The sequence below is a fragment of the Ochotona princeps genome, chromosome 17, assembly GCF_030435755.1.
Source record: "Ochotona princeps isolate mOchPri1 chromosome 17, mOchPri1.hap1, whole genome shotgun sequence".
In the NCBI taxonomy this organism is placed as follows: domain Eukaryota; kingdom Metazoa; phylum Chordata; class Mammalia; order Lagomorpha; family Ochotonidae; genus Ochotona; species Ochotona princeps.
The window spans coordinates 36,605,270-36,631,450 of NC_080848.1; the positions used below are offsets into that span (position 1 = coordinate 36,605,270).

The following is a 26,181-nucleotide window of genomic DNA, read 5'->3' on the forward strand; positions in this document are numbered from 1 at the left end:
ACTGCTTTCCCAGGCCACAAGCAGGGAGCTGGATGGGAAGTGGAGCTGCCGGGATTAGAATCGGCGCCCATATGGGATCCTGGCGTGTTTAAGGCGAGGACTTAAGCCATTAGGCCATGGCGCCGGGCCCAGGAATTCACCTTAAGTTAAGCATCCAGTGTCACTTGGACAACCATGGAGCTATTGTATGCTAGGATAAAGCCACTGGCTCTTTGAGAAAACCATCATGAACCTTCTGGGAGAAGAAACAAGCACAAGATGCAAACATCTGTGCAGGAAGTGGAATTGCTTTGCAAAAAGAGATAAGTAGGATTTCTCTAAGGACCTGGCTTTCCTGATTACCTACACTGCAACATTTGATAGGACTTCAGTCACAGGAGCCTGCGGACCCTCTTCTTTTCACTCTGCTAAGTAGGCAGGTCTTCTCACTGTGCAACTGGCAGGAGTCTGTGGGGCTCAATTCATTTGGCAGTCCACCTGTAAAGTGCTAGGGTTTCCTAACAACACTTCGTGCTCTGTAGGCTCTAATGACTACAGATGCCACAGTGATTGGTCTTACCACCACAGGTCTGATTTGACTGCAGGGTTCCCCATCCCAAGGGTTCAGGGAATGTAGCATTTCTCTAGCTCTGAAAGATAAATTTGGATATGATTTACCTGTTGCTAGAAATTTTATTTTATTGTTCCAGTGAATGGTTTTAGACATAAAATCGATTCTCAGTCAACAGTCTTGAGGGGAAGTCTATAGGGAACTTCTGAGAAAGATCTTTCTAATTTAAATGCCTCCTTTCCATCAGATGCTGTGTAATTATTTGTAGATGCTGAGAAGTATGGAAAACATCTGGCAATTATGAGGAGACAATCTTAAGGACCATATCATTAATTAAAACTGGCAGAGGATAAAGACGGGCACATCAAAGTCAGGTTATATCACCACAAAGCCACCACAGAAACTATTTCTGTGCTTTCTATTATGGCAAATGATAAATGGTCCAACTTTCTTTTTTCTTTTAAAGATTTACTTATTTTTATTGGAAAGGCAGGTAAGAATTTTGGAAAGAAGGCGGAACAGAGAGACAGCTCTTCCATCCGCTGGTTCACTCCCAAAATGGCTACAACGGCCAAACTGAGCCATTCTGAAGCCAGGAGCCAAAAGCTTCTTCCAGGTCTTCCGTGTGGATGCAGGGTCCCAAGACTTTGGCCCATTCTCTACTGTCTTCCCAGGCCACAGCCAGGGAGCTGGATGTAAGTGGAGCAGCTGGGACATGAACTGGTGCCTATATGGGATACTGACACTTGCAAGGTGAGGGTGTAGCCACTGAACTTTGTGCTAGGCCTGGTCCAACTTTCTTTATAAAGTTTTATTCATTTATTTAAGAGATAGGACCAGTACAGTGGCTCAACAGATTAATCTTCCACCATGCAGTGCAAGCATCCCTTATGAATACCAGTTTATATCCTGGCTGCTCACTTCCCATCCAGCTCCCTGCTTACAACCTAGGAAGGCAGTGGAGGATGGCTCAAGTACTTGGGGACACTGCTACCACATGGGAACTCCGGATGGAGCTCTAGACTCCTGGCTTTAGCCTGGGCCAACCCCAACCATCACAGCCACTTGGGGAGTAAACCAATAGATGGAAGATTTATCTCTGTAATTCTGCCTTTCAAATAAGTAATACATTTTTAATCAATCAATAAAACTTGGTAGTGGGGTGTTGGGCGGGATATGTCTGGTTTGTCTCTGAAGGTCCATTCTTCAGCCTCTCCATCGTACTCTCTGATCTCTTACTTTTTCACTTCTACAGGTTTGGTTAATGGGGAGCCCTTGCAGGAGACTAGCAATGGGATTGGGGTGGGGGGAGGGGTAGATTGAGGGCATTTTTTTTTTTTTTTCTGAGCTGTGTCCTTCTGACTTAAGGCTACTGCTCATTTTTGAAGGTGCTTTCTCTGCCCTTCCATGTTCTAGAACTGTTTTCTTCCTCTTTGGGAACCAAATCCAAACAGCCCTGCTGTTAGGAATCCCTTAATTCTGCTATACAGTCACACTTTGGTAAAGAGTCCCTTTATCAAAACACCCTCAAATATCCCTGGCCTGGCTGTGGGCAGTTAGCCCAACGGTTAAGATGCTTCCTGAAGTGCCCTGCTCCCATCTTGGAGTTCCTCGGCTTGCCAGCTGAGCCCAGCTTCCTGCCAGGGAAAACCCTGGGAATAGGCAGTGACAGCTCATGTATTTGGCTCCTGACATCTCATGAGAGACCTGGATGGGGTTTTTGGCTCCCGACTTATTGGCCCAATCCCAGCACTGCGGGTATTATGGGAGCAAACCAGGTGGTAGGAGCTCTCTTTGTATTTCAAATAAACAAATATCTAAAAATATCTGAACCTGAGTATGTTATTTCTTGTTGAGATCTTCATTGATGTGGGTTTCCTACTACTTGCAGGCAAAAGCAGTTCAGTTAATATTCCTGGCACTTCAGTGCTTAAAACTCAGGAAACACGACGAGAGAGAAAAACCCACATTTCTAATAGTGGGTGGTGGGAGGCAGTGGTTGATCTGAAGGAGGAAGAAATAAAGAGCACATACACGTATTTATTTCCTGGACAGCCCCAGAGGAAGGAGACGAGACTAAATCTGAAGAACCCTTGTTCACTCATCATGTGCGTCTATACATATCCTGTGGTACAGAGCCCTTGATTTTGTTTTACAGGGTCAGAAATGGAAGGTAGCTCCTCCAGGTTGCCGTGAGGGTTCAGTGAATCAGGGATGGAAACCAGATCTAAGGACTTAAATTTTGTGGATTTTCCTGTTTCCAGAGCTTGCCCTTTCCTCCACAAATCAAGCCCAGGAAATCACAAAGGAATGAGACAAGAAAGGGTAAGAGGAAGAGGAAGGGTAACTGTTGAGATTCTGCTTTTCCTATCCTCATTTATGACGTTTCTGAAATTTCTTTAACATTTAAGAAAAATCACGCATGATTAAAAAAAAGTCCAAACAGCTTGCAGTAGCCTGGGATTCCAGAATAAATACTGAAATTGGCAGGACACATAGTATCCTTCCTCTCAGTGGGTCACGTGAGGACACTGCCTAACATCCACCATGTGTGTATTTGGAGAGACAACAGTTATGTCCCCACAAACTCTTGCATGTCTCTTATGCCAGAAGGAACTGCTGTGTCCTACCTTCTGATCCAATCCAAAATGTCATCAAAATCTGTCTCCAAAGACCTGTACAGTTTTTTTTTTTTGGACAGAGGAGTGTCCTCCCAGCCTCCTAAGAGAATGGCTCCAATGAAGTCATGCCAAATGCTGAGTAAATGGGAGTGTTTTTTTTTTTTTTTTTTAAGTGGAAACTGTAATGCTATGCTGTGGCCACATTTTCACAATACTTCGGGGGTGGGGAGGGCTGTTCTTCTCCTGGGATAGGCTGGAAGGTTACTTAACATTTTGTTCAGAGGAAACACGTCTCAGATGCAAGAGTCAAGACCCAAGTCATGAGACCCACTGCAGTCAAGCCCTGGCGCTGGTCCCAAGTGCTTCCACACAGCTGTGCCTTTACCCAAACAAAACGACCTGGAACAAGCCTACAGGGAAAAAAAATGAAGCAAAATCTAGCAATCCTCGGAATTTCAGCACGCGGCATTTCAGGAAGCTGATCCTTGAGTTGTTTTATTTCTAAACTTGTCCCAAGTGCAGCTGAAGGTGGTAGCTCTCAACATCAAAGGGGTAATGAGGTAGAGGAATTAATTACTCATTTTATAGCCAATTATTACTGAGAGCAACTGGGTCTTACATTGATACAGGAAGCTGTTTAAGACCTAGTACTGTGTGGAGAGGCAGACTGCAGGACAATTTTTGCAGAAAAACAGGTAATAGATTAAAATACAGCAAAATTAGTAAAATAATGCTGACTGTGGTTTGTAGGTATACAGCTTTTACATTATTTTTTCATGTACAGTAACTTTCTATATTTTTGCAAATACAGAAAAATGTAAAAAACTGGATTAAAACATTTTTTAAAAAGAAAAATAAGAAAGCTGTGTCTGAGAAGCGCCTTCATATCTTAAGTTAGCTCGATACATCCTAAGAATGAGCTGGGAACAGTGCTGTGGCACAGCAGGTAAAACCACGAGTTACAGTACCAGAATCTGCTGTGAGCACCGGTTCAAGTCCCAGCTGCTCTATTTTGGTCTAGATTCTCATTAATGACCTGGGAGGGCAGCGGAAGATGGTCCAGGTGCTTGGGCTCCTCTACCTGCATGGGAGACTGGGAAGATATTCCTGGCTCCTGGCTTCAGACTGGCTTAGCTCCAGCTGTTGTGGCCATTTGGGGAGGGAATCAGTGGATGGAAGATCTCTCTCTCTCTCTGTAACTCTACCTTTCAAACAAACAAACAAATTTTTAAAAGAATTTAAAAAAACAAATGAATTTTTTTTTAAAAGTTCTTCTAGAATCTCAGCTAAACTGTACATTATCTTGGAGATAATGACACCCATTTTGATAAGGCAGCTAGATTTCACCTTACAAAGATGCTGAAAAGTGCTTACTGAAATCAAGAACCAAAATAAGGGCACAGTATTTCTATTCTTTAACTTTGTCAATCTGAGAGATTAAATGCCTAATATCTTCCATGAAAATCTTAAATGCTTATGGTTATTTTTGAAAAATAGGATTCATAGAGAAAGAAAACTTTTTTTCAAAAAGTATCATCACTTAGAAATCAGGCTGAGAATTAGCTGCAAAGCAGGGTATTTCACACACACACACACACACACACACACACACACACACACACGTCTGAAGGAGGGAGAATTCAAGAAAATCACGTCAGGACTCACCTTGCCAGCAAGATCCCCTGATATTCTTCCAGTTGTCTCATGAAGCTGGGATTGGGTTTGGTCACTGTTCGTCTTTCCTTTACGTAATCATAGGCTCGGTCCAGATTCCAGCCATATTCCTTCATTGCATAGGCAATTACAGTGGAGGCTGAGCGACTCACCCCCATCTTACAGTGTACAAGACATTTAGATCCATGTTTCCTAGTTTACAAAATTGAGGTAAAGGAAAGAGAACAACAGTGAGTACATTTTAAAAGCCGGCTTCTAGATTTTTCCATGTCTGCTTGCTTACCCTTCCATTTTCTTGCTATGTAATTCTTCCACCTGCTACACTTCTGCAAGTCTATAATCAAATGTGTGGGTAGGACAGGCAGTTCTAGTGTAATTTTAAATACTATTCAACGTTAATAATAACCTTCTTTAATTCATTCAGGAAACATCTGCCAAAAATTTATCATGTGTTAGACAATGTGCAAGGTGCTGGGCTGCAAAGGTAAGTAACATACAGTTTTTATCTTTAAAGGACAGGATTCAATGGGAGAAAAAGAAAAGCTTTCCAAATGGTGAGAATGATGACAGGCACAGAGGGAACACTCATGGATTTAGGGACTGGAGTGTGTGACAATCTTCTCAAAGCCTCAGGGGGCATGCTTCACGGCTGGTACTCCCGTGGGGTACAGGTGCGGCAGGCATTCATCTAATTTATTCAAACAGCGTGAGTTGTTTCCAGTTTAAAATCCAAGAAGGGTTCTGGCTCTGCAGGAGAGCACAAAGCAATGGAAGCAGCCTTTCTTTCCGCTTCCCCAACAGCTTTGGGTATCACTGTCCATGACAGCCTGTCCAGGGCTGCATGGGACGCACCACTCAGCTTTCTTGGGGATGAGGCATAAATGAGAACTACCTTTTTTTTTTTTTTTTTGCTGTTTTCATTTTTTAACAAGAAAGAGAAAATTAAGTTACCATAAAGGTATACCAACAAATTATCCCTGTCTTAACATGTTTAGCATGTCAGAGCTTACTACTTTGGATAACACTATTATTTGGTTACACCAATTTCTTCTAGTAGCATAGTATTTGGCACACAATAACCTTAAAATATTTTTCAAATGTGCAAACAAATGTATGGATCTACTGATCAGATCTGCCAGCTGTTTAAGTAGGTGCATTTTAATATCTGGGAAAAAAGATTATTACTTATCACTCATGCACATGGAATCTATCCCAAGTGTCTATTCCAATAAGTCAAATATATACCTATGAACCTAAAAGGAGACAACTAGTCACTCACTCACTCACTCACATGAAGGAGGTAGAAAAAGCCCTTTTCCAGAAACTTATAAACCTGCCTCTGGAAACAGAGCCAGAGCCACATGAAAGAGTTAAGCATCACTGTAAGGAGGTATGCAGTCAGGTGCCAAAATAAGGGAGCCAGATAAGTTACAGGAATGCAGAAAATGTTCCAGAATAATTGAAACAGTCTCATGGCTGTGTCTATGCTCTTATGTTATCCAAAATGACAAGAAAATACTGGTTTCACTTATGGCGACATTTAGGCGTACAGTGAGTAACTCGGAAGATTAGCACATGCTCTGTATTTCCTCATCAAGCCCTGACAACTTTAATGCATCAATTTCAGGTCTATGCCCACGGAAAGTAACCAAACTTGGACAGACTCGAGTAAAAGACAACTATAAAATCCACTTCCGCGAACACCTCTGTTTGGCACATTTTCAACTGGGCTTTTTCAGTGGTTAGACTCAACTTCTGCAGTGAAGGATAGGAACTCAGTTCCCATCATCCCAGTCCTATCCTCTGGAACTGCTCTCTACGTTTAGGTTAAGCATAGCATCTCATTAGGAATTGCGATCCTGATTCGGCTGAGAGAAAGGGCACACTCAGGAGAGGATGTCTCTCTCTCTCAGCCAGAAAAGTAGGTGCCTCCATTTGTGCCCTGGAAGCCCCTGGGATCTTTCCCTTACCCCAGCTGGAATTAGGCCTTTTCACTGGGACAGGGGCTTCGCTTTGAACGTTAGATTCTGTGGCTGAGATTCCAACTACTTGCCTAGTCTTTTTTGTTGTTATTGTTGTTAAAGATTTATTCATTTTTAGGGCCCGGCAGCGTGGCCTAGCAGCTAAAGTCCTCGCCTTGAACGCCCCAGGATCCCATATGGGTGCCAGTTCTAATCCCGGCAGCTCCACTTCCCATCCAGCTCCCTGCTTGTGGCCTGGGAAAGCAGCAGAGGACGGCCCAAAGCCTTGGGTTCCTGGTTCCCGGCTTCAGATCGGCACAGCACCGGCCATTGAGGTCACTTGGGGAGTGAATCATCGGACGGAAGATCTTCCTCTCTGTCTCTCCTCCTCTCTGTAAATCTGACTTTCCAATAAAAATGAATAAATCTTTTTTAGATTTATTTATTTTTATTACAAAGTCAAATATACAGAGAGGAGGAGACACATAGAGAAAGGTTTTCTATGCATTGGTTCACTCCCTAAGTAGCCACAATGGCTGGAGCTGAGCCAATCTGAAGCCAGGAGCCTCCTCTGGGTCTCCCGAACAGGTGCAGGGTCCCAGGGCCTTGGGCCGTCCTCGACTGATTTCCCAGGTCGTAAGCAGGGAGCTGGATGGGAAGCAGGGCTGCTGGCATTAGAACCGGTGCCCCTATGGGATCCCAGCGCGTGCTAGGCAAGAACTTTAGCCACTAGGCTACCACGTGGGGCCCAGGAAGGTTCTTTAGAGAGGTGTGGAATCATTGTTAATGGAGACTTTAATTTTGTTACAAAGGCCAATTTATTTAAGGAAGACATCATAAGGGCCAGAGAAAAAATTCACCATTTACTGTACTATAAAAATAAAAGGAATCAAAGAACAGGAAAGGCTTCCAAAGCTCATTGTATTTGTCCCCTTATCTTCAGTGGGGAAGACAAGTATTATTCTTTTTTTTTCCAGAGGCCATTGCTACAACACTGTACTTACCAGCACAAATATAATCTTGCTATCGACGCTGTTACAGTGTTGCGATTTACCAGGCTGTTTAGAACATTAGACAGACAATGTCATTTCATCTGCTTTTGCTTTCAAAAGACAACCTATCGAGGTCCAGGTGTTTGTAACACACACAAATTGCAAACAGACGTCTAACAACCAGACTGCCAACAACATGGCCAAGCCATAACCAAATGAAAAATCACAAGTTGTGGATGTAGGATACCACAGCCCATCTCCAGGCGAATCTAATGGCCCTTTTTCAGCTCCCAGTCCCCCTTGCTCACTGCCAAACAGAGAAGAAATGTTCAGTGATACCTGTGGAAGGCACTGCAACTTTCTAGGTCATGTCCAAACATAGCAGATGGAAATCTACTCACAGATCCCCTAAGCAGAAGTGTAAAATAATGGTCCAGATGATGCCCAGGATCAGCTTGGGGTTGCTATTTGTACTGTCATTATTGAAAATATTCATCAGCTTCACCTGCAAGTACAGTGGCCCTGTCCTTCAGTGTCCCTCAGGATTCATTCCTCATCTACACGTACAGTGGCCTTATCCACGGATGTCCCTACGCAGTAATTCCATACCTCCAAGACTGCAGAGCTCGCTGCTGAGTAGCCAGCAGGTAGAGCCCAGCACCAGTTGGCGCTCTGGCCGCCCACAAGCCCAGGACCCTCCCCCACTACGTGGCCAGGAGAGTCAAGACAAGTATTCTCATCTGAGAGAATTTCTACTCTGCCTTCAAAATCTTCTCATTGGCAATTTGAGAAGTTCACTCATAAATTCTTCTCTTTTTCATTTCTATTTCTTTTGCTGCAGTGTAAGTCTACCCTACTTCTTCTTCTTCTTATTATTGCTAATGGAAACGATCAATATGAAGCTACTTTCTTCTAGAGATTCCATTTACTTAAAGGAAAAACATTAAATCACTAAAAAGAACGAAAAAAAAAAAAAAAAAAAAAAGAAAACTCATAGGCCAGTATCTCATAGGCCAGTACTTTTATTTCCTGAGCACCAGTTGTAACTTATCTGCAGCCCTCATAGACCCAGCCATGCCTGGCACAGGAGGAACAGGAGTTAGAGCATGAATGTGGGAATACCACTCACTTTGCTTTAGAGATGAATTTGTAAGTGTCATTCCAGTAAGCCAGGAGGTCTGTTGCCTCTTCATCATACACCCGGATGTTGTGATATTCGAAGACTCCTGGGAAGAAGTTATCTATTTCTCGAGTGACATTCAAGATATACCGTACCCTGTGAGGAAATCAAGAGAGAACATGTACACAATCCAAACTACTCAGGCAAAATCCAATTTCCAGCACTATTTTTCTTACCTAAAATTGGCTTAATGGCTCTAGTTTCAAGACCAGAGATGATCTCCCCAAGAAAATGTTGAATTTATCTGGACAATAAGATGCTGGACTCTATGCATGGTACGTACTTGCAATGAAGGAACCATGACTGGATTTGAACGGTACTATTGCAACAACGTGCAGAAATCCATTATGGGTGGAGGGCATGGGGATGGGGGAAATCCCAGAGCCTATGTCATAAAACGAAACTGTGTCATAAAACGAAACTAAATAAATGAAAAAAAAATTGGCTTAATGCACACGCTGAAGTGAAACACACAAAAAAATGATGATGTAAGCTCAAAAGTAGGAGGCTACATTTATATAGCAGAGAGAGCGAGACCTGGTCTGGGCATACCTGGGCACAGTTATACCCCATGTTCAACATCTGAATATTATTTCAGATTATTGTAGAGTTACACAGCCTCATCAATATGATATAAGCTTCAAATTTCACTTTGAAAAATCAATCTGTGGCCCATAATCTGACAACTTCGGTTACTAAAATAACCAGCAATTTGTTATTTGGAAGTCATTTGTATGAAGTCAGATTTCTGAAACCTCAATATAAAGACAAGGAAAATAATTTACTCCTATTTTACTTTTTTCTGGTATTGAGCAAAGAGATCTATTGAACAGAAAAAACAGAGAAAACAGTGGAAGTGATGTCTTAAGCACAATTTTGATGAACAGAACAACTAACAATCAGTCACAGAGTTGGGACACAAGATGCAAAAGACCAGAATTCTAATCCTGTCTAGTTGTTCAAAACAAAAAGCCATCAGAGGTGCCAGCACAATGGCTCAACTGGCTGATCTCCACCTGTAAGCACCTGTACCTATTTGGGTGCTGTTTCATTTCCCAGCTGCTCCACCTTCCAACCAGATCCCTATTTTGGCCAGGGAAAGCTTCAGGAAGATGGCCCAAGTTTTTGGGACCCTGTACCCTTGTGGGAGATCTAGAGGAGACTCCTGGCCCCAGGCTTCAGATCAGCTCAGTTCTGGTCATTGTGGCTATTTGGGGGAGTGAACCAACAGATGGAAGATCTTTCCCATTCTCCTTCTCTCTGTAAAATCTACCTTTCCAATAAAAAAATGAATAAATCTTAAAAAAAAAAAAAAAAAGCTAAGCCCAGTGTGGTAGTTTAACAGCTGAAGTCCTTGCCTTACACACACCAAGATCTCATGTGGGTGCCAGTTCTAATCCCGGCGGCCCCGCTTCCCATCCAGCTTCCTGCTTGTGGCCTGGGAAGGCAGTCCAGGATGGCCCAAAGCCTTGGGACCCTGTACCCATGGGGGAGACCTGGAAGAGGCTCTGGACTCCTGGCTTTGGATCAGCACAGCACCGGCTGTTGCGCTCACTTGGGGAGTGAATCATCAGATGGAAGATGTTTCTGTCTCTCCTCCTCTGTATATATCTATCTGACTTTCCAATAAAAATAAAAAATAAATCTTCAAAAAAAGCCATAATAAGGGTGGGATTTCAGAAGGGTGTGACTGGTAATTTCTTCTGAATGCCAGATTGTTAGACTTTGCTCTATTATTCCCTTTAAACTACACAACAGGCAAATGAGGTCAAGGCTGAACTGGTCAGAGATTGTTGGACTTAAACCTCCCTCAACTCCATCTGGCTGCATTCTTGGCTGTAGCATTCCTGACGGGTGTAGCCAAATGTCCTCTTATTCTGATACGCTAACAGAAAAGGGTTCCTCTTTCAGAAGTTTCTTCTTTTTCTCATTATCTAATCTCAATAAATGCTTAAACTCACTTTATTAAAGGTTATCATCTCTCAGTGTTGTGCAGCCTTAGGTATCGCTGGAGTTTACTCCAACAGCAGAATACAGATTCACTAATTTTTCTTTCTGCAGAAGCTGCTTCCTACTTAGAAACAAATATAAGATTCCACAAACTCAATCCATGAAGTCAAAGAAATGACTACAGCAAGTATAGGAGTCATAGCTAATCGTAGTTAAAGACAGGTGGCTCAATTTTTTTTCCTGGGATATGAATTGAATCTGCTTTAAACTGACAAAAAAATAAACAAACTGGCCATCAAGGCTTAATTACAAAAAAGAACTGTATTTTTTCCATTTATAAAGCAAGCAAACAGTAGGAATATAAAATGGTGTGACTGCTGCAGAAAACAGTCAAGCAGATTCCCAAAAAGTTAGTCATAAGGTTACTGTATGACTCAAAAATCCCTTCCTTAGGTATAAATCAAAGATAAATGAAAATGTAGTCCACTCAAAAACTTGTGTAGGAAAAAAACCACAGCAGTTTTATCTGTAACAGCCAAAAAAATGGCCTTCACAGCCGATGGGCATTCGTTGTTTTTACAGGCTAGGGAGAGAAAGGGAAAGGAAATGACTGCTAAAGGGAACGGGCTTTCTCTTTGGGTTGAAAAAAAAAGTTTCAAATTGTTTGTAGTAATAACTACACAATGCTGTGAATATGCTAAAAAATGACTGAACTGTGTTTCTTAAATGGCTAAGCTGTACAGAATTTGAATGATACTTTAATAGAACTGTAAGAAAGAGGCAAGCATATTCCCTTGTTTAGTTTTAAATAAAAATGAACAGCTTTCCACTTCAGTCCTTGGCCTTGGTGATGCTGTTCTCTCTAGATGCCTAAGCCTTTTCATTACAGAGCTGTAAAGCAGCACCTGCTCACTGGAACCGACAATCTTTGAAACTTCTTTGCCGTCTTACCATGAAGTGGTGACTACATGGACCAGCTTTGTACTTGGAATAAAACTATAAAGCCAACAGATGGGGTGAATGTGGCCTAACTGTCAAAGTCACACTTGAAAATTCCAGAAATTATACACATGGGATTGAACATACAGCTGTATGTATGTATTGCTGAACAACTTTAATTCTTCATGTGTTAAAGCTTACGAACCACCCTGAACTTGTGAAACAAGATCCAAGCAGACATTTGGGCATCTCAGCATAATTATTTCAAGGCAACTGGACAGAGTTACATTTTATAGGTTAACCTTATAGGACATAAATGAGATACATAGGTTATTTTTCTTTTAAAGATTTTATTATTATTGGAAAGCTGGATATACAGAGAGGAGGAGAGACAGAGAGGAAGATCTTCCGTCCGATGATTCACTCCCCAAGTGACCTCAATGGCCGGTGCTGTGCCGATCTGAAGCCGGGAACCAGGAACCTCCCTCCAGGTCTCCCACACGGGTGCAGGAACCCAAGGCTTTGGGCCGTCCTCTGCTGCTTTCCCAGGCCACAAGCAGGGAGCTGGACGGGAAGTGGAGCTGCCGGGACTAGAACCGGCGCCCATGTGGGATCCCCGGGGCTTCCAAGGCGAGGACTTTAGCCACTAGGCCACTGAGCCGGGGCCCCATAGGTTATGTTTTAAAGTCAGAGTGTATATGTATATAATGCGGTTACAATGCATTTTACAAACATTGCTATATTATTATTAATGGTTTTTTTGCACTGCTATATTAAAATTCACTCTTCATATTAAACACTGGTTTAGGTTTAATTTTTAAAGGTTGACTGATTGGCTTTCCCAGTCTTGGATGTTGTGGCTATTTTGGGGGAGTGAACCAGTGGATGGTAACTGTTTCTGTCTTACCGTCTGTCACTCTGCCTTTCAAATAAATACAGAATGTTTAAAAGATCAGGATTTAGATGGTTGTCAAAATTCCTGCTCCACTCTCAATTTTTAAAAAAGATTTATTGATTTGAAAAGGCAGAGTTACAGAGGGAAGAGGGAGAGATCTAACTCATCTTAAAGTGCCAGTGGACAACAGCGGGGGCTTGGGCCAGGCTGAAGCCAGGACCCAGGCGCTTCATCTAAGCCTCCCACATGGATGCAGAGATCTAAGCACTGCTCTGCTTTGCTTCTTTCCCAGGTACATTAGCAGGGAGCTCAACTGGAAGTGGAGCAGCAGGAACTCAAATCACAGATGGTGGATTTACCAGCTTCGTCATAACACCAACCCATTAAAGAAATCTTAAGCAGACCCCTATATATGTAGCAGACAGGATATTATTATTTGGTTGAATCAGGGGCCCTCACCCTTCTGGGGCAGTTTCAAGGATCTTAATCAGTAAGTAATTTATGTAGATTTAGGCTCTCTAAGCATAAACAGGGAAACTGACAGATACATGATTAGGATTAGAAGCTAGGTCTTTCAATTCCAGGCTGCTTAACAAAATTGATTTTCTGGGTCTGGTACGGTAGCCTAGTGGCTAAAGTCCTCACCTTGCATGTGCTGGGATCCCATATGGGTGCCGGTTTGTATCCTGGCTGCCTCACTTCCCATCCAGCTCCCTGCTTGTGGCCTGGGAAAGCAGTCGAGGACGGCCCAATGCTTTGGGACCCTGCAGCTGTGTGGGAGACCTGGAAGAGGCTCCTGGCTCCTGGCTCCAGTTTGGCACAGCACTTGGCCATTGTGGACACTTGGGGAGTGAATCATTAGATAGAAGATTTCTGTCTCTCCTCATCTCTGTATATCTCCCTTTCAAATAAAAATAAATAAATCTTAAAAAAAAAAAAAGAAAAAAAAGGGAAACTGATTTATTTCCTGTGGATGGCTAGTACACAGCACTGTGCTCACCCCACCAAAGATGCTCAGTAAATGTTGAATGGAAAGCCCTGCGAACCTAACATGTAATTCTATGAATGCTTACATGTAAGCAGAAGCCAAAAACTACATTTGACGATGAACAGCATTAAAGGTGTGCACAAATGTTTTTGAAAGCCCTTCCATTAAAGCAGCTGATCCTTCTTGGGAGGTAGGGGTTGGACAGTGGGAAAATAGTTGTTTAAATTTTTATTAATTACACTTGACTATACTCAATTGGCAGCAACTCAGAAGATTACAGTTCTCCACTAATATTCCCTTGTGGGAAACTTAAAGCAGGGACTCTTGTCACCCTAACAGAGCACGTGTATGCACTTACCCTCGGTTCTGTAAGTCTTCTAGGTTTGAGGCATTCCACTCTGACCCCTGTGGAGTCAAAAAGACAAAGTTAGGAAGAAATTAGTAAGCCACTCAAACGCCATACTGGAAAACAAGTCTTTTGAGGGAAGAAGCAGTTTCTTTTTAGAAACAGCCAGTACCATGTACCCAGTGTCCTTTAAGTGTCAGGCACTTCATACGCTATCACATTTAGCTTTCACAAATGGCAGACTAGGACAGCTATCTTCAAGGGCCAGTGCTGAGCTACAGCAAGGTAAGCTGCTGCCTGAGATGCCAGCCTCTTCAAGCTGCTCCATTTCTGAACTAGCTCCCAGGTGCTACCTCTGGGAAAGTAGCAGAGGTTATTTTAAGTACTTGGGCCCCTGGCACTCACATGGCAGGTCTTGATGGAGTTCCAGGCTCTTGGTCTTGGCCTGGCTCAGTCTTGGCTGTTGTGGCCATTTGGGGAGTGAATTATCAATTGAGGATCTCTCTGCCCCCCCCCCCCACCTCTCTCTCTCTAACTCTCCCTTTCAAATAAATAAATCTCTTAAAAACTTAGACAAGAAAACCAATATTGATAGAATTCAGATAATTTTTGCTCAAGATCCAAAAGCAGTAGAAGGCTTGGATTATCATCCAATCTAAAATGATTTATATTACCTGTAATAATCTGATTACTAGAGCCTAGTGGTCACCTATACAGCATCTATGCTAATTCGTAATGTGATATTCCTAATCCTTGGTGCTCCAAAAACTCACCTATTTTACTAACAGAATAGATTCAGCATAATTATACCAGTAAGACTGCCAACAATAAACTCATTAAGTTCAAATTTTATCTGTATTTTCCTCATTATATCTCCCTTAGCAATATAATTAAAGAATCATGCTTACAAATTGTTTGAATTAATATTTCTTTCTGTGAGATTATGAATGTGATGTGCATTTGGGTTAAATCTGCCCATTTGCACTCAATTTTAAAATAAGCTTTTTCCATTCTTTTCTCTTCAACTTGAGTATGCAAAATTTCTACATGGTTACAAGTTTTATTCTCACCTATATCTCATCAATTCCCATGGATAACCATTTTCAAGAAATTCAGTTTTATTCTTAAGCTGTATTTTGAAAAGAAAAAAATGCAAAAAATGTACTTACTGATACTTCCAATTACATTACCACTTCTTATACAAAAAGTAGTATGGTACATAGTTCTCTTTGCTTTCTTCACTTTAAAATGTATTAATTTAAAGATTTATCTGTATTTGTGAAAAGCCAGAGTTAGAGAGAGAGAGAGAGCGAGCGAGCTCTCCCACCTGTTGGCCCACTCCCCAGATGCTTGGATATAGGAGCCCAAGGACTTGGACCGTCCTCTACTGCCCTCCCAGCATATCAGCAGTGAGCTGCATCAGAAGTGTAGCAAATGGGACATGAACTGGTGCTCCTTTGAGATGCCTGTGTCATAGGTGGAGGATTAGTTCACTATACCATTGTGCCAGCTCTTTCAATGTATCTTTAAAATGATTCCATAGACTAATTCATAGAGATCTTTATTTTTTTCTTATAGCTGTACAGTACTTGGCTGGGCAGTGAAATACACTGGCTTATTTAAACAGTCTCCTATGGAATCATGTTTTTGTATTTGTAGAGGTTGAACTGCTGGGCCAAAGGCTAAATGCAGTTTTATTAGACACTGCTAAATCCCACTCTGCAGGGCTTGAAGCAAGTCTGCAATCCTCCCAGAAAATGCATTAGAGTAGCACTTTCTCCACAGCCTTGCCAACAAAATGTGTGGCTAAACTTCTGAAATTTTGTCGGAGAAGAAACATTATTCCAGCTTGGTTTCAATCTATATTTCTCCTATGAGTAAAAGTGAGCAATCTTTCAATGTTTTGTCCATTTTCTATCTTTGTGCTATCTGTATCTTTTGAGAAGGCAAATATTTAAAAGTAGGTGTTTATCTCAGAGTCAGATACACCAAATGGAATTTAGCAACAGAAGAGCTAGGTTCAAGTACTGACTTTCCTCCTGTGGAACATAAGGAAAACTGCTGAACCTCTCTGCCTTCATTTTCCTTATCTGTAAAACGGAACACACTTCCTATCCTACTCCTACATATTTAAATATTGATTTATTTTTTATTACAAAGTCAGATATATAGAGAGGAGGAGAGACAAAGAAAGATCTTCCGTCCGATGATTCACCCCCCAAGCGGCCATGATAGTCGGAGCTACACCAATCTGAGCCAGGAACCAGAAGCCAGGAGCCTCTTCCAGGTCTCCCACATGGGTGCAGGGTCCCAAGGCTTTGGGCCATCATTAACTGCTTTCCCAGGCCACAAGCAGGGAGCTGGATGGGAAGTGGGGCTGCTGGGATTAGAACTGGCGCCCATATAGGATCCCGGCGCATGCAGAGTGAGGACTTTAGCTGCTAAGCTACTGCATGAGGCCCACTTCTAAATATTTAACAGGAATCTGTTTCTTAAAGTTACCCAAATAAGATTTCCTTCATATTCCAATGGGAAAATCCTCTCTCCATTCTGAACACTCCTCTTGAGGATTTCTATCTTCTCTTCATGGCCAAGATTCAAACACAGTCTAACGCTTCCTCTATTTTTTCATCTTCTGTGTGTCTGTTGCTCGTGTTCCTGGTGATGTCTCCTAATTGTCTAGTCAGGTGTTAGCTATGTTCCTTCATTCCAGTCATCTTTTCTGAGTATCTGTCTCATATGGCTCATCACTTTTTCCTCTGAGATGAGATCAGACCATACAAATGCCAGTCTCATGCCTGGCACAATAAAGAGGATCATGCTCACTAATGCAAGATCAACTAAGTACATGAAACACTTTGAAGAGCGTCAAGTGTTATATAAGTACTATCATCATATTACAAATAGTCTGAAATCTGGCTGCTGAACTGAGGTATTGCAAAGACACTGTGCCAAAGCTCCTTTTAGGAAAAGGTCAGTAAGCCATGGACAACAGATCTTTTCTACAGAACACATCTTGGCTGACTTGTTTAAAAAAAAAATGGGTGGTTCCAAAGGCACTGTGCTCAAGCTCAGAAAACGAACCCTTGCACCTAAGACACAGGCAAGAACCACAAAGAAGTTCAAGGAGACGGAAACCAAATAGTTAGCGCTGAATGGTTAAACTGGAGGGAGCCAGGGAAATGTGAGTGCATCACTTCTTATTTTAGAAATCTAAATCCTCTTCAGAACTACATCCAGTTAGATGGAAATATTCCTGACGTGATGGGAAGATTCCATGGCTTTTATGTACCTGTCTAAAGAGACTTGAATCAGTGAATCCCACACAAAGTGACTGGGCTTGTGGTTAGGGTTAGTATGGGTTTAACCTGAAAGAACTGGGGTCAACTTGGTGTAACTACTCCACAGACCCAAAGCCCACTCACAGCTCTTCAGGCTTACAATGACAATTCCATGGAATATGGCCATGTTCTATGTAACAATAAAAAACACATTCTAATAAATTAAAAATGAAACCTTAGGTGTATATAATACATTTTCAAGTAAATTCACTTGCATCTTTCAGTCTGGCTCTTTTTTAATAAGCCCATGTAACTGATTTTTTTTTTCAAATGTTATGCTCAGAAAAATAGCCTTGCTGGGGTCCAACTGTTTCAAGCAAAATAAAAAAGGAGAACACATTTATAGCAAATAAGGATTGTATTGGGGGGGGGATTATGTTAAAATAAAATCTCCAAGGATGGGCAAGCCTGTTGATATCTTTTTCTAAATCACATTACAACCTATAGCCTCAATATTGTTAGGCCATATTATGTGTAACCAGACAGAATTTCTCTAAAAACCTTCTCTTCTAAAGGAGAAGTTCATGCCATATATCTGGATCAGAGAGAAAAAAGTATGAGTGTATAATATGATTAAAACAACCCATTTGATTACTGTCTCATCTATTCATACACCCTCCATTGTTCTGTACCTACAGTAAAAGTAACCAGTTTCAGGCTGGATTTTTCCTTGACAATGAAACTATTCTAAAAAGTATTTATAATGTCAAGCCCTAAAGAAGATTGGCAGTAAACATCTGACTACTTTTTTTATTTGGGAGTAAAATTACCAGTTGCGTGTTCAATATTTTTGTGTTTCTCTTGTTTAACTAAGAAAGCTGGCTGCTCTTCTGCCAAGGGTCTCTAGTCACATCTGGTGTTTTCTCAGCCAAGTCGGACAGCCTCCAGGAGAGCTGTTAATACTGAAATCTGGCTGGGCACAGGCTTCCAGTTCAGAAAAACAGTGCATTTACAAGGGTGTGGAAGAACCTCTTTTTCTAGAAACAATACCCTGGCCTCCCACTAATCAGTTCTCTCTTCTCACTGAAGATTTACTTAAAATTATGTTCTATACTGTCCCTCTCCATACAGTTTACAAATAAATAGGTCTCCGTGCAGTGCACCAGAGCTCTTTCTTCTGACAGAGGTGAAAAATCTTGCCTCTCCTCACACAATCTGGTTGAGCTCCAGGCATGGCAATTATGCACAAGATGAGATAACTTTGCAGAAAATTAACACCATCGCCTGCAGCTGGGGGATCTCTTTTTGTGTGTTAACAGCTGGGAAAGCCAGCAGCACACAGCCTCACTGGAGAAGACATATAGGCTTGGATACAGCATGTGGGGTGTGAAGGCAGGAAGCTACCAAGAACAAGCATAGGAAGATGTTTAGACAAGATGTTCGTGCAATCATTAACTTTGATCAGAGACACATTTTAGGATGGAAGTTTTTTCTCTAATAAAATCCTCACAATGGGAAGACAATGTTCATTCCCTAGAAAATAGATTTCTCCTTTGTTCAAAAATATGTACATAGATACAGATTTAAAGACTAGAAAACTATGATATGGTATCAGTGGGTACAGATAATAAATCTAAGCCAATATAAAGTGCAGTATCAAGAGTGAAGCCAAAGACCTGGTGCAGCAGCCTAGTGGTTAAAGTCCTCGCCTTGCATGCATCAGGATACCATATGGGCGCTAGTTCATGTCCCTGTGACTCCACTTCCCATCCAGCTCCCTGCCTGTGGCCTGGAAAAGCAGTCGAGGACAGCCAAAGCCTTGGGACCCTGCACCCATGTGGGAAACCCAGAAGAAGCTCCTTAGCTCTTGATTCGTTCAGCTCTGGCCATTGCAGCCACTTGTGGCGTGAACCAGTGGACAGAAGATCTTTATCTCTATATCTCCTCCTCTGTATATATGCCTTTCCAATAAGTATAAATACATCTTAAAAGAGTGTAGCCAAATGTATACTGCAGACTTTGGCTGATAACAATGTACTCACATGAGTTCACCAATGGTACTAAATGTACCATGCTGATGTAGGACACTCAGATGAGGGAAGCTGTGTGTGTTTGGGGGCAAGGCATTATGTGAACAATCTGTTTTGCTGTGAATCTAAAACTTAAAAAAGTACACATCTCATACATGTATGCCTTTATAACAAATACAAACTTCAAGGCATATAACAAAAGGTAGCAATGATTGCTGTTGGGATAATTAAATAAATGTGATTTATTGTCTTGTAAAATTTTCTAGAACAAACATCTATTATTTTTATAAGTAAAGAACTCAAGACAGAAAATGCCTGACAATCATGACACCATACTATGAATCTACTGGTACATTAGTAGTAGCTTAGGGAAATGTAATCTTTGGGAGGGGAGTATTAAGATTATTCTGTTTATGGTACCATTAATGTTTGTTTGAGTGCCTGTAATATCATTTGCAGTGGGAGTAAGGAAGAAGCAGTTCTTAGTGGGGAGTGTCATCAGGGATACCAAAGCAAGCCTGAAGTTAAACAAGTTAACTAGTCAGAAGTTGACTATTGATATTCAAGTTTACTGACATGATGAATAGCGAGCTATATAACAGCTCAATGAGAAAGGGATTTCCGTGTTTGCAGCTTTGGTTACACGGAGACAGGGGAGACAGTTCAGGGTGGGATCCACTTAAATAAGTGAGTTCTAAGTTTTATATAGATTACACAAGAATTCTTTCCAACAACATAAGAGCTGGATATGCTTAAAATCTCATGGAAAGATACAAAAAAAACCCAGCCAGGAGCTGTACAAATGGAAAGGCTGATGACAGTCCATGGTACGATCCACATCCAGAAATGGCAACACACACTGAGGGTTAACGTAATGGAGAAGTTGTTCTCCTCCTAGCTTATCGCCTTTCATGAGTAACTTCATAGCTATACTCTACTATGACTCACTGGAGAGACACACATACTCTGGAGTTTCAACAAGTTAAATCAGGGCACAAGCTGCCAATGGCACCACGTCCGATTGCCTGGTGAAATAAACTCCTGAATACTGAGGGGAAGTGATGTTGTTTGGTCAGTTCTTGTGCATTTAGTTTTCCTGTTTCTTGGCTTCTGATCATAGGAAGTGGAATCTAAGCTGGCTTCATTCTTTGTTAGAACTTTTGTTCAAAGTGTGCGGGAAGTAGAACCAAAAACGTTTTGATTCTGATTATCCTCTTTGTTCTCACTACTGTGTACAGACGAATTTCTTTTCTAAACAAATATGATTTACTTATTGTTATTATTTTAGAGATTTATCTATTTGTTTGAAAAGCAGAATTACAGACAGAGAAGAAGAGACAGAGATCTCTGATCAGCTAGTCCACTCTCCAAATGGCTACAACAGCCAGTAGGGAGCAGGGTTGGAAGTAGAGCAGCTGGGACTTGAACCGGCACCATAAGGGATGCTGGTGCTGCACGTGGAGGCTTAGCTTACTGTTCCATACCACCAGTCCTTAGAATTCTTCAATATTTGAGAGGCATATAGGTCTTAGGCTGTTAGAAGTTTTATGAACCTGTTAGTGAGGTCTCTTTGGGTTAACTATAGGTTTCTGCTCAAGAAGCACAAATAACTTTTAGTTACTCACTTTTTGATAATTATAAAAGGACTTGGGGGAATCAAAACGTAGCTTACAGGGTTTCATATGTTTAAAAGGCAATAACCTCTTAGTTACAAGAAATGTCTAGACACAGCTATATCAGACCTCAGATAGATCTGACAATATTTCAGAGAATGATGACAAAGAATCATCCTATTTGGATATATTTTATAAATCTGCAACAGACTGGTATTTCTGACTTTTGAGTATTCTGAAAAGCAGATGAAACATTTGATAACCTAAGGGGGGGAAAAGCCTGATCAGCATTTGCAGATTTCCTTGGTGTAAATGGCCCACCACAGTCAGTCTAAATCCACCAGCATGATGTTACCACTGAATGAGGAATTGGGAAGACATACCCACGCACAATGTCATGCTGCATATGCAAATAATCTTAAGAAGACAAATAATATGGAAATGGTGAGTACTTATAACCTTTACCATACAATTGAACAATTTCCCATTATGGGTCTAAATTAACCACCTTTAGCATACTAGTTAAAATGGCTCTAACACTTACCAGGAATACATGCTCAAATATCTGTGTAGGGCTGTCCATCTGACCAAGGATCACTATCATTTCATTATCTATAAACTCTTTAAATTCCCGCAAGTTGCACACCATCTGCATCTCCAACTCCGTTCGTATCTGAAACAAAGAAGGCGTTTGTACTAGTATTCTCTTTATGTGTGTGTATGTATATATGTTTATCTGTGTGCATATATAAGTCTTAGATCATTTTAAAAGTTCTTAGATTAACACATAATACTTGTACAGTGCTACAGGATATCATGCAATATTTCAACACACTTATACAGCATAAATGCAAAAAAATCAGGCAATTTACATTTATTTTCCCCATACTTTTAAATCCTATTCCATTTTTAATCTTCTACTGTCTTTTATCCCATTCCTAGCCTTGGGCCAGTGAGGACTCAAGCTATCTTACCTCTTTGGATGTGATATTCTCCAAATCTTTTTGCATCATAATCTCTCTTAATTTGGTTTTAATTAGCCTTTCTGTTCGCTCACGCTCAGTTGGTCTGAGAAGAGAGAAGTAGAAAATTTAACCAAGTTAATGAATATACCATTTGCTTATCTTTGCAAATTAGCAATTCTACCTCTATTATTCTCAAATTTATACTGAGGAGGCATGGCAAAGGAAAATTAGATTTCTGAGTTTATTTTCAGAATGTACAAAATCATAAACGTGTAGAAATTATTACTTTAAGAGGTTCTATTTACATGTGTTTAAAGGCCCTTAAATATATTCATATATTCAGACCTGCAAAGGAGTGAAGATAAACTGGATGGAGTCTGGGGTTCTGGTGAAGTTATGCTGTGGTGCTGGCACCCCATACTGGAGGAGCAGTTTGAATCCCAGCTGCTCTGTTTTTTTTGTTTTTTTTGTTTTTTTTAAAGATTTATCCATTTTGGGGCCCTGCGTGGTGGTCTTGAACGCGTCGGGATCCCATATGGGTGCTGGTTCTAATCCTGGCAGCTCAATACAAATTTTTATTGGAAAGTCATATATACAGAGAGGAGGTGAGACAGAAAGGAAGATCTCCCATCCAATGGTTCACTCCCCAGGCGGCCACAATGGCTGGAGCTGAGCCAATCAAAAGCCAGGAGCCAGGAGCCTCTTTCGGGTCTCCCATGCAGGTGTAGATTCCAAGGCTTTGGGAGGTCCTCTACTCTTTTCCCAGGCCACAAGCAGTGAGCTGGATAGAAAGTGGGACTGCCAGGACATGAACCGGTTCCCATATGGGATCCTAGCTATGTGTGCAAGGTGAGGACTCCAGCCACCGGGCTACTGTGCTGGGCCCTAGTCCCAGCTGCTCTGCTTCTAATCCAGCTCCCTGTCAATGTGCCTGGGAAGGCATCAGAAGATTTCTTAAGTATCTGGGCTGCCGGTTTTGGTTTCAGACTTGGCTCCTGCAGACATCTGAAAAGTAAATCAGAGGATGGAAGATCTCTGTTTTTTTTCTCTGTAACTTTGCCTTTCAAATAAATAAAATAAAATCTTAAAAAAAGATAAACTGATATATACTGAATGTAATGCCTTAATGATCACATCTGTACTTTCCCATCAAGTACCCTAAATATCACTTTCTGAGCTAGAATACTAAGGTGGGTCACCAGTGATGTGACCCACGAAACAACTGGGTGTTCCAAAGTTTCAAATGCTGATGACTCACTGCTGTGATTCTAGAAAATAGGAAAGTGGGAAGCCTTTGTCTTTTTATTTAAAAAAAAAAAAAGGATTTATTTATTTAATTCCCACAATAACCAAGGTTTGGGCCAGGATGAAGATAGAAGCCAGAAACTCCAACTTGGTTCCCACATGGGTGGCAGGAGCGCAAGTACTTAGGCCATCACCTGCAGCTTTCCCAGGCACATTAGCAGGAAGCTGGACCAGAAGTAAAGCAGCTGGCACTTGAGCCATCAGTATAGTGGCACAAGTAGTGGTTTAACCTGCTGCATAGTGGTACTGGTTGGCTGTCTTCTTCAGTAAGGCAAATTCGGTCCTAAGGTGGGCTACAGGACCAGCTACCTAAAATACTTGCATCCAAAATGCTTTCTGTTTCATGAAATCACTCATACTATCTCTGTGAAGTTGTAATTCTTATTTTATAGAAAAAGGAAACAAACACCTGGAAAGTTATAGTGTATGATCACACATATACCAGCAGGGACTCAGAACTCGGCCCTGCCCAACACTCGACTTGCTAAGTTGTGTTGCTTCCCTTAGCTTTCTAACTCTCCTAAAATTATCCCTGAAACTTTAACATTGGTTCAATGTAACTGGATGCGTCTCTCTATAAGCATTATTTAACATGATACATAATTTGAGTGAGGTTGACAGTACTTTCTGTGACATCTTTCCCCCCACCTACTCAAGAAAGGTATCTGCACTGCCTCTCCTTATTTGGAGATGAAATGGACTACGCTTTTAGGCATCCTGCCTGCCCTTGATGCCTGCCGCCTTATCACTGGCTGCAAAAATAGCTTCAGTCATCTCCAAAGATGGATTCCCCAACACCATGGCCTCATGACTCCCCAACTCTTGTTCTCATTTCTCATAAACCCTGAAGAATATAACCAATACCTCTACCGTGTCCCTGTCAATTAACCAATCTTGACTAGGTTTTTTTTTTTTCCCCTTTCTTTGACCAGGTTTACAATTCTTACCCATTCTTCATTTTTCCCAGACATAGCTAATGATAAAAGTAAATGTATACTGTAAGTCTTCCATTTCAAAGAAATAATAGTAAAAAATTTAAGCACCTCTGAGTATGGGTTAGATTGCTTAGTTTAGCAATCTTTCTCTCAATCCCTCATACTTGTTTGAACACAGATCTAGTTTCAACCCCAGCTTGGCTATTTACTGCTGGTATGATCTTGAGCAGCGTTCTTTGCTTCCCTGAACTTGTTCTCTTTTAACGAGGATGGCAACAATGCCTGTCTTACGACATTAAATGAGACACTACACATGCAGTGTCCTGCGCAGCATGTGATTGCCACTGGGGTCACACATGTAAGTTCCATGTATTTTCAGTGTTCTTTTCTAGGTTTCTCAAGTCAAACTAGGCAAGAGAAAGGAGTGGAAAAAACATTACAACACACAGTTTTCCTTCTTTAATTTCACTTGCAAAACAATTTGGAAAATATAAAAAAATACTAAGACAGGAAAAAAGCTACAAAAATTCCTCTATCTAGAGATAATTACTAATACTCTGACCTAAAGCTTACATGTATTCTTCCATGAACAGACATTTGGTTACTAAACATATCTTAAATTTGGGGTTACATCATACATACTAAGAACTAACATTTAAGAAACCACTACCATGTGGTTTGGGACCACCTTTTATAGATCTTTTTGGCTTACGACTATAGAGATAGTATGAGCAACTACATTTTTCCCATTATGTTATAACATCTAAATCTTGGCTAACAAAATCAGGCATGGGACAAAGCATTTTTGTCTCTCATGTAAGTTTGGTTTAGAATATACTTTCTTGAAATCTGAGATATTTCTCACAATTATTATTCCAGGGTACAATAGACTCTTAAAAAAAAAAAGAAAAAAATTAATGTATTTGGGAGAGAGAAAGTTCAATCTACCCAGTGGTTCACTATCCAAATAACCTCAGTGGCTGGGCTGGGCATCCAGGAGGGAATGGGATGGAAGTCTCCCGCATGGATGACAGGAACATAAGGGCTTCCTGCCACTACCACTGCGTCCTACAGCATACATTGGCAGGAAGTTTTAGTATGCAGCCAGAACTGGGAACTGAACCCAAGCACTCCGAGCTAGGTAAATGCCTGCTTTCCTAAGGGATTTTATAAAGACCAGGACTGCTGAAAAGGAGGTTCTAAACAGAAACACCATCGGCAAAAAACAAACAAACAAACAAACAAAAAACTATTTTATTTTTTTTCCCTTTACTAACTACCATTATTTAAATGAAATCTTAAAAATTATCATGAATTGGGGCCGGCACCATGGCTCAATTGGCTAATCCTCTGATTACAGGTGCTGACATCCCATACGGGCACCTGTTCCTGTCCTGGTTGCCCCACATCCCTTCCAGCTTCCTGCTTGTGGCCTGGGAAAGCAGTGGAGGACGGCATAAGTCCTTGGGACCCTGCACCCAAGTGGGAGACCTGGAAGAAGCTCCTGGCTCCTGGCTCTGGATTGGCTAGCTTGGGCTTTTGCGGCTATTTGTGGAGTGAAACAGTGGATTGGAAAATTATTCTGTCTCTCCTTCTCTCTCTGTAAAATCTACCTTTCCAAGAAAAATAAATAAATCTTTTAAAAAATCATGCATTGTTTTGGAATAACTTTAGGAATCTAAAGGAGAATCCTATTGGTAAGGTTAGAGTAAGGAGCTACTTTTCTTTCCTAGCTGTAATACAGTCTGAGAGTGCAGAAAATTCAGAGCAAAATAAACATCTTTATTAATTTTAAAGCAGGAATTAAGTGCAAAAAATTTCCAAGGTAGTCATGAATTTTTCAATACATTAACCTGAAAAGGAAATTAATGGAAATGAACATGAGATCTACCTTACACCTTTATGCAAATTATATCAGGAAGACATAAGAAATCTTACTGACAAGGACTTAAGGCA

General features: G+C 41.2%; 1 protein-coding gene across 2 annotated transcripts in view; it reads right to left on the bottom strand.

Moving 5' to 3' along the window:
- SSH2 (slingshot protein phosphatase 2) overlaps positions 1 to 26,181 on the bottom strand; it is a 225,664-nt gene that overhangs the window by 12,396 nt on the left and 187,087 nt on the right. For both annotated transcript variants that reach the window (XM_058675962.1, XM_058675961.1), the window contains 5 exons: positions 21,995 to 22,088; positions 21,565 to 21,693; positions 14,109 to 14,155; positions 8,928 to 9,074; positions 4,837 to 5,037 (listed from right to left, as the gene is read on the bottom strand). In XM_058675962.1, coding sequence (XP_058531945.1) covers positions 4,837 to 5,037; positions 8,928 to 9,074; positions 14,109 to 14,155; positions 21,565 to 21,693; positions 21,995 to 22,088 — 618 coding nt within the window. The remainder of the gene's footprint in view (positions 1 to 4,836; positions 5,038 to 8,927; positions 9,075 to 14,108; positions 14,156 to 21,564; positions 21,694 to 21,994; positions 22,089 to 26,181) is intronic.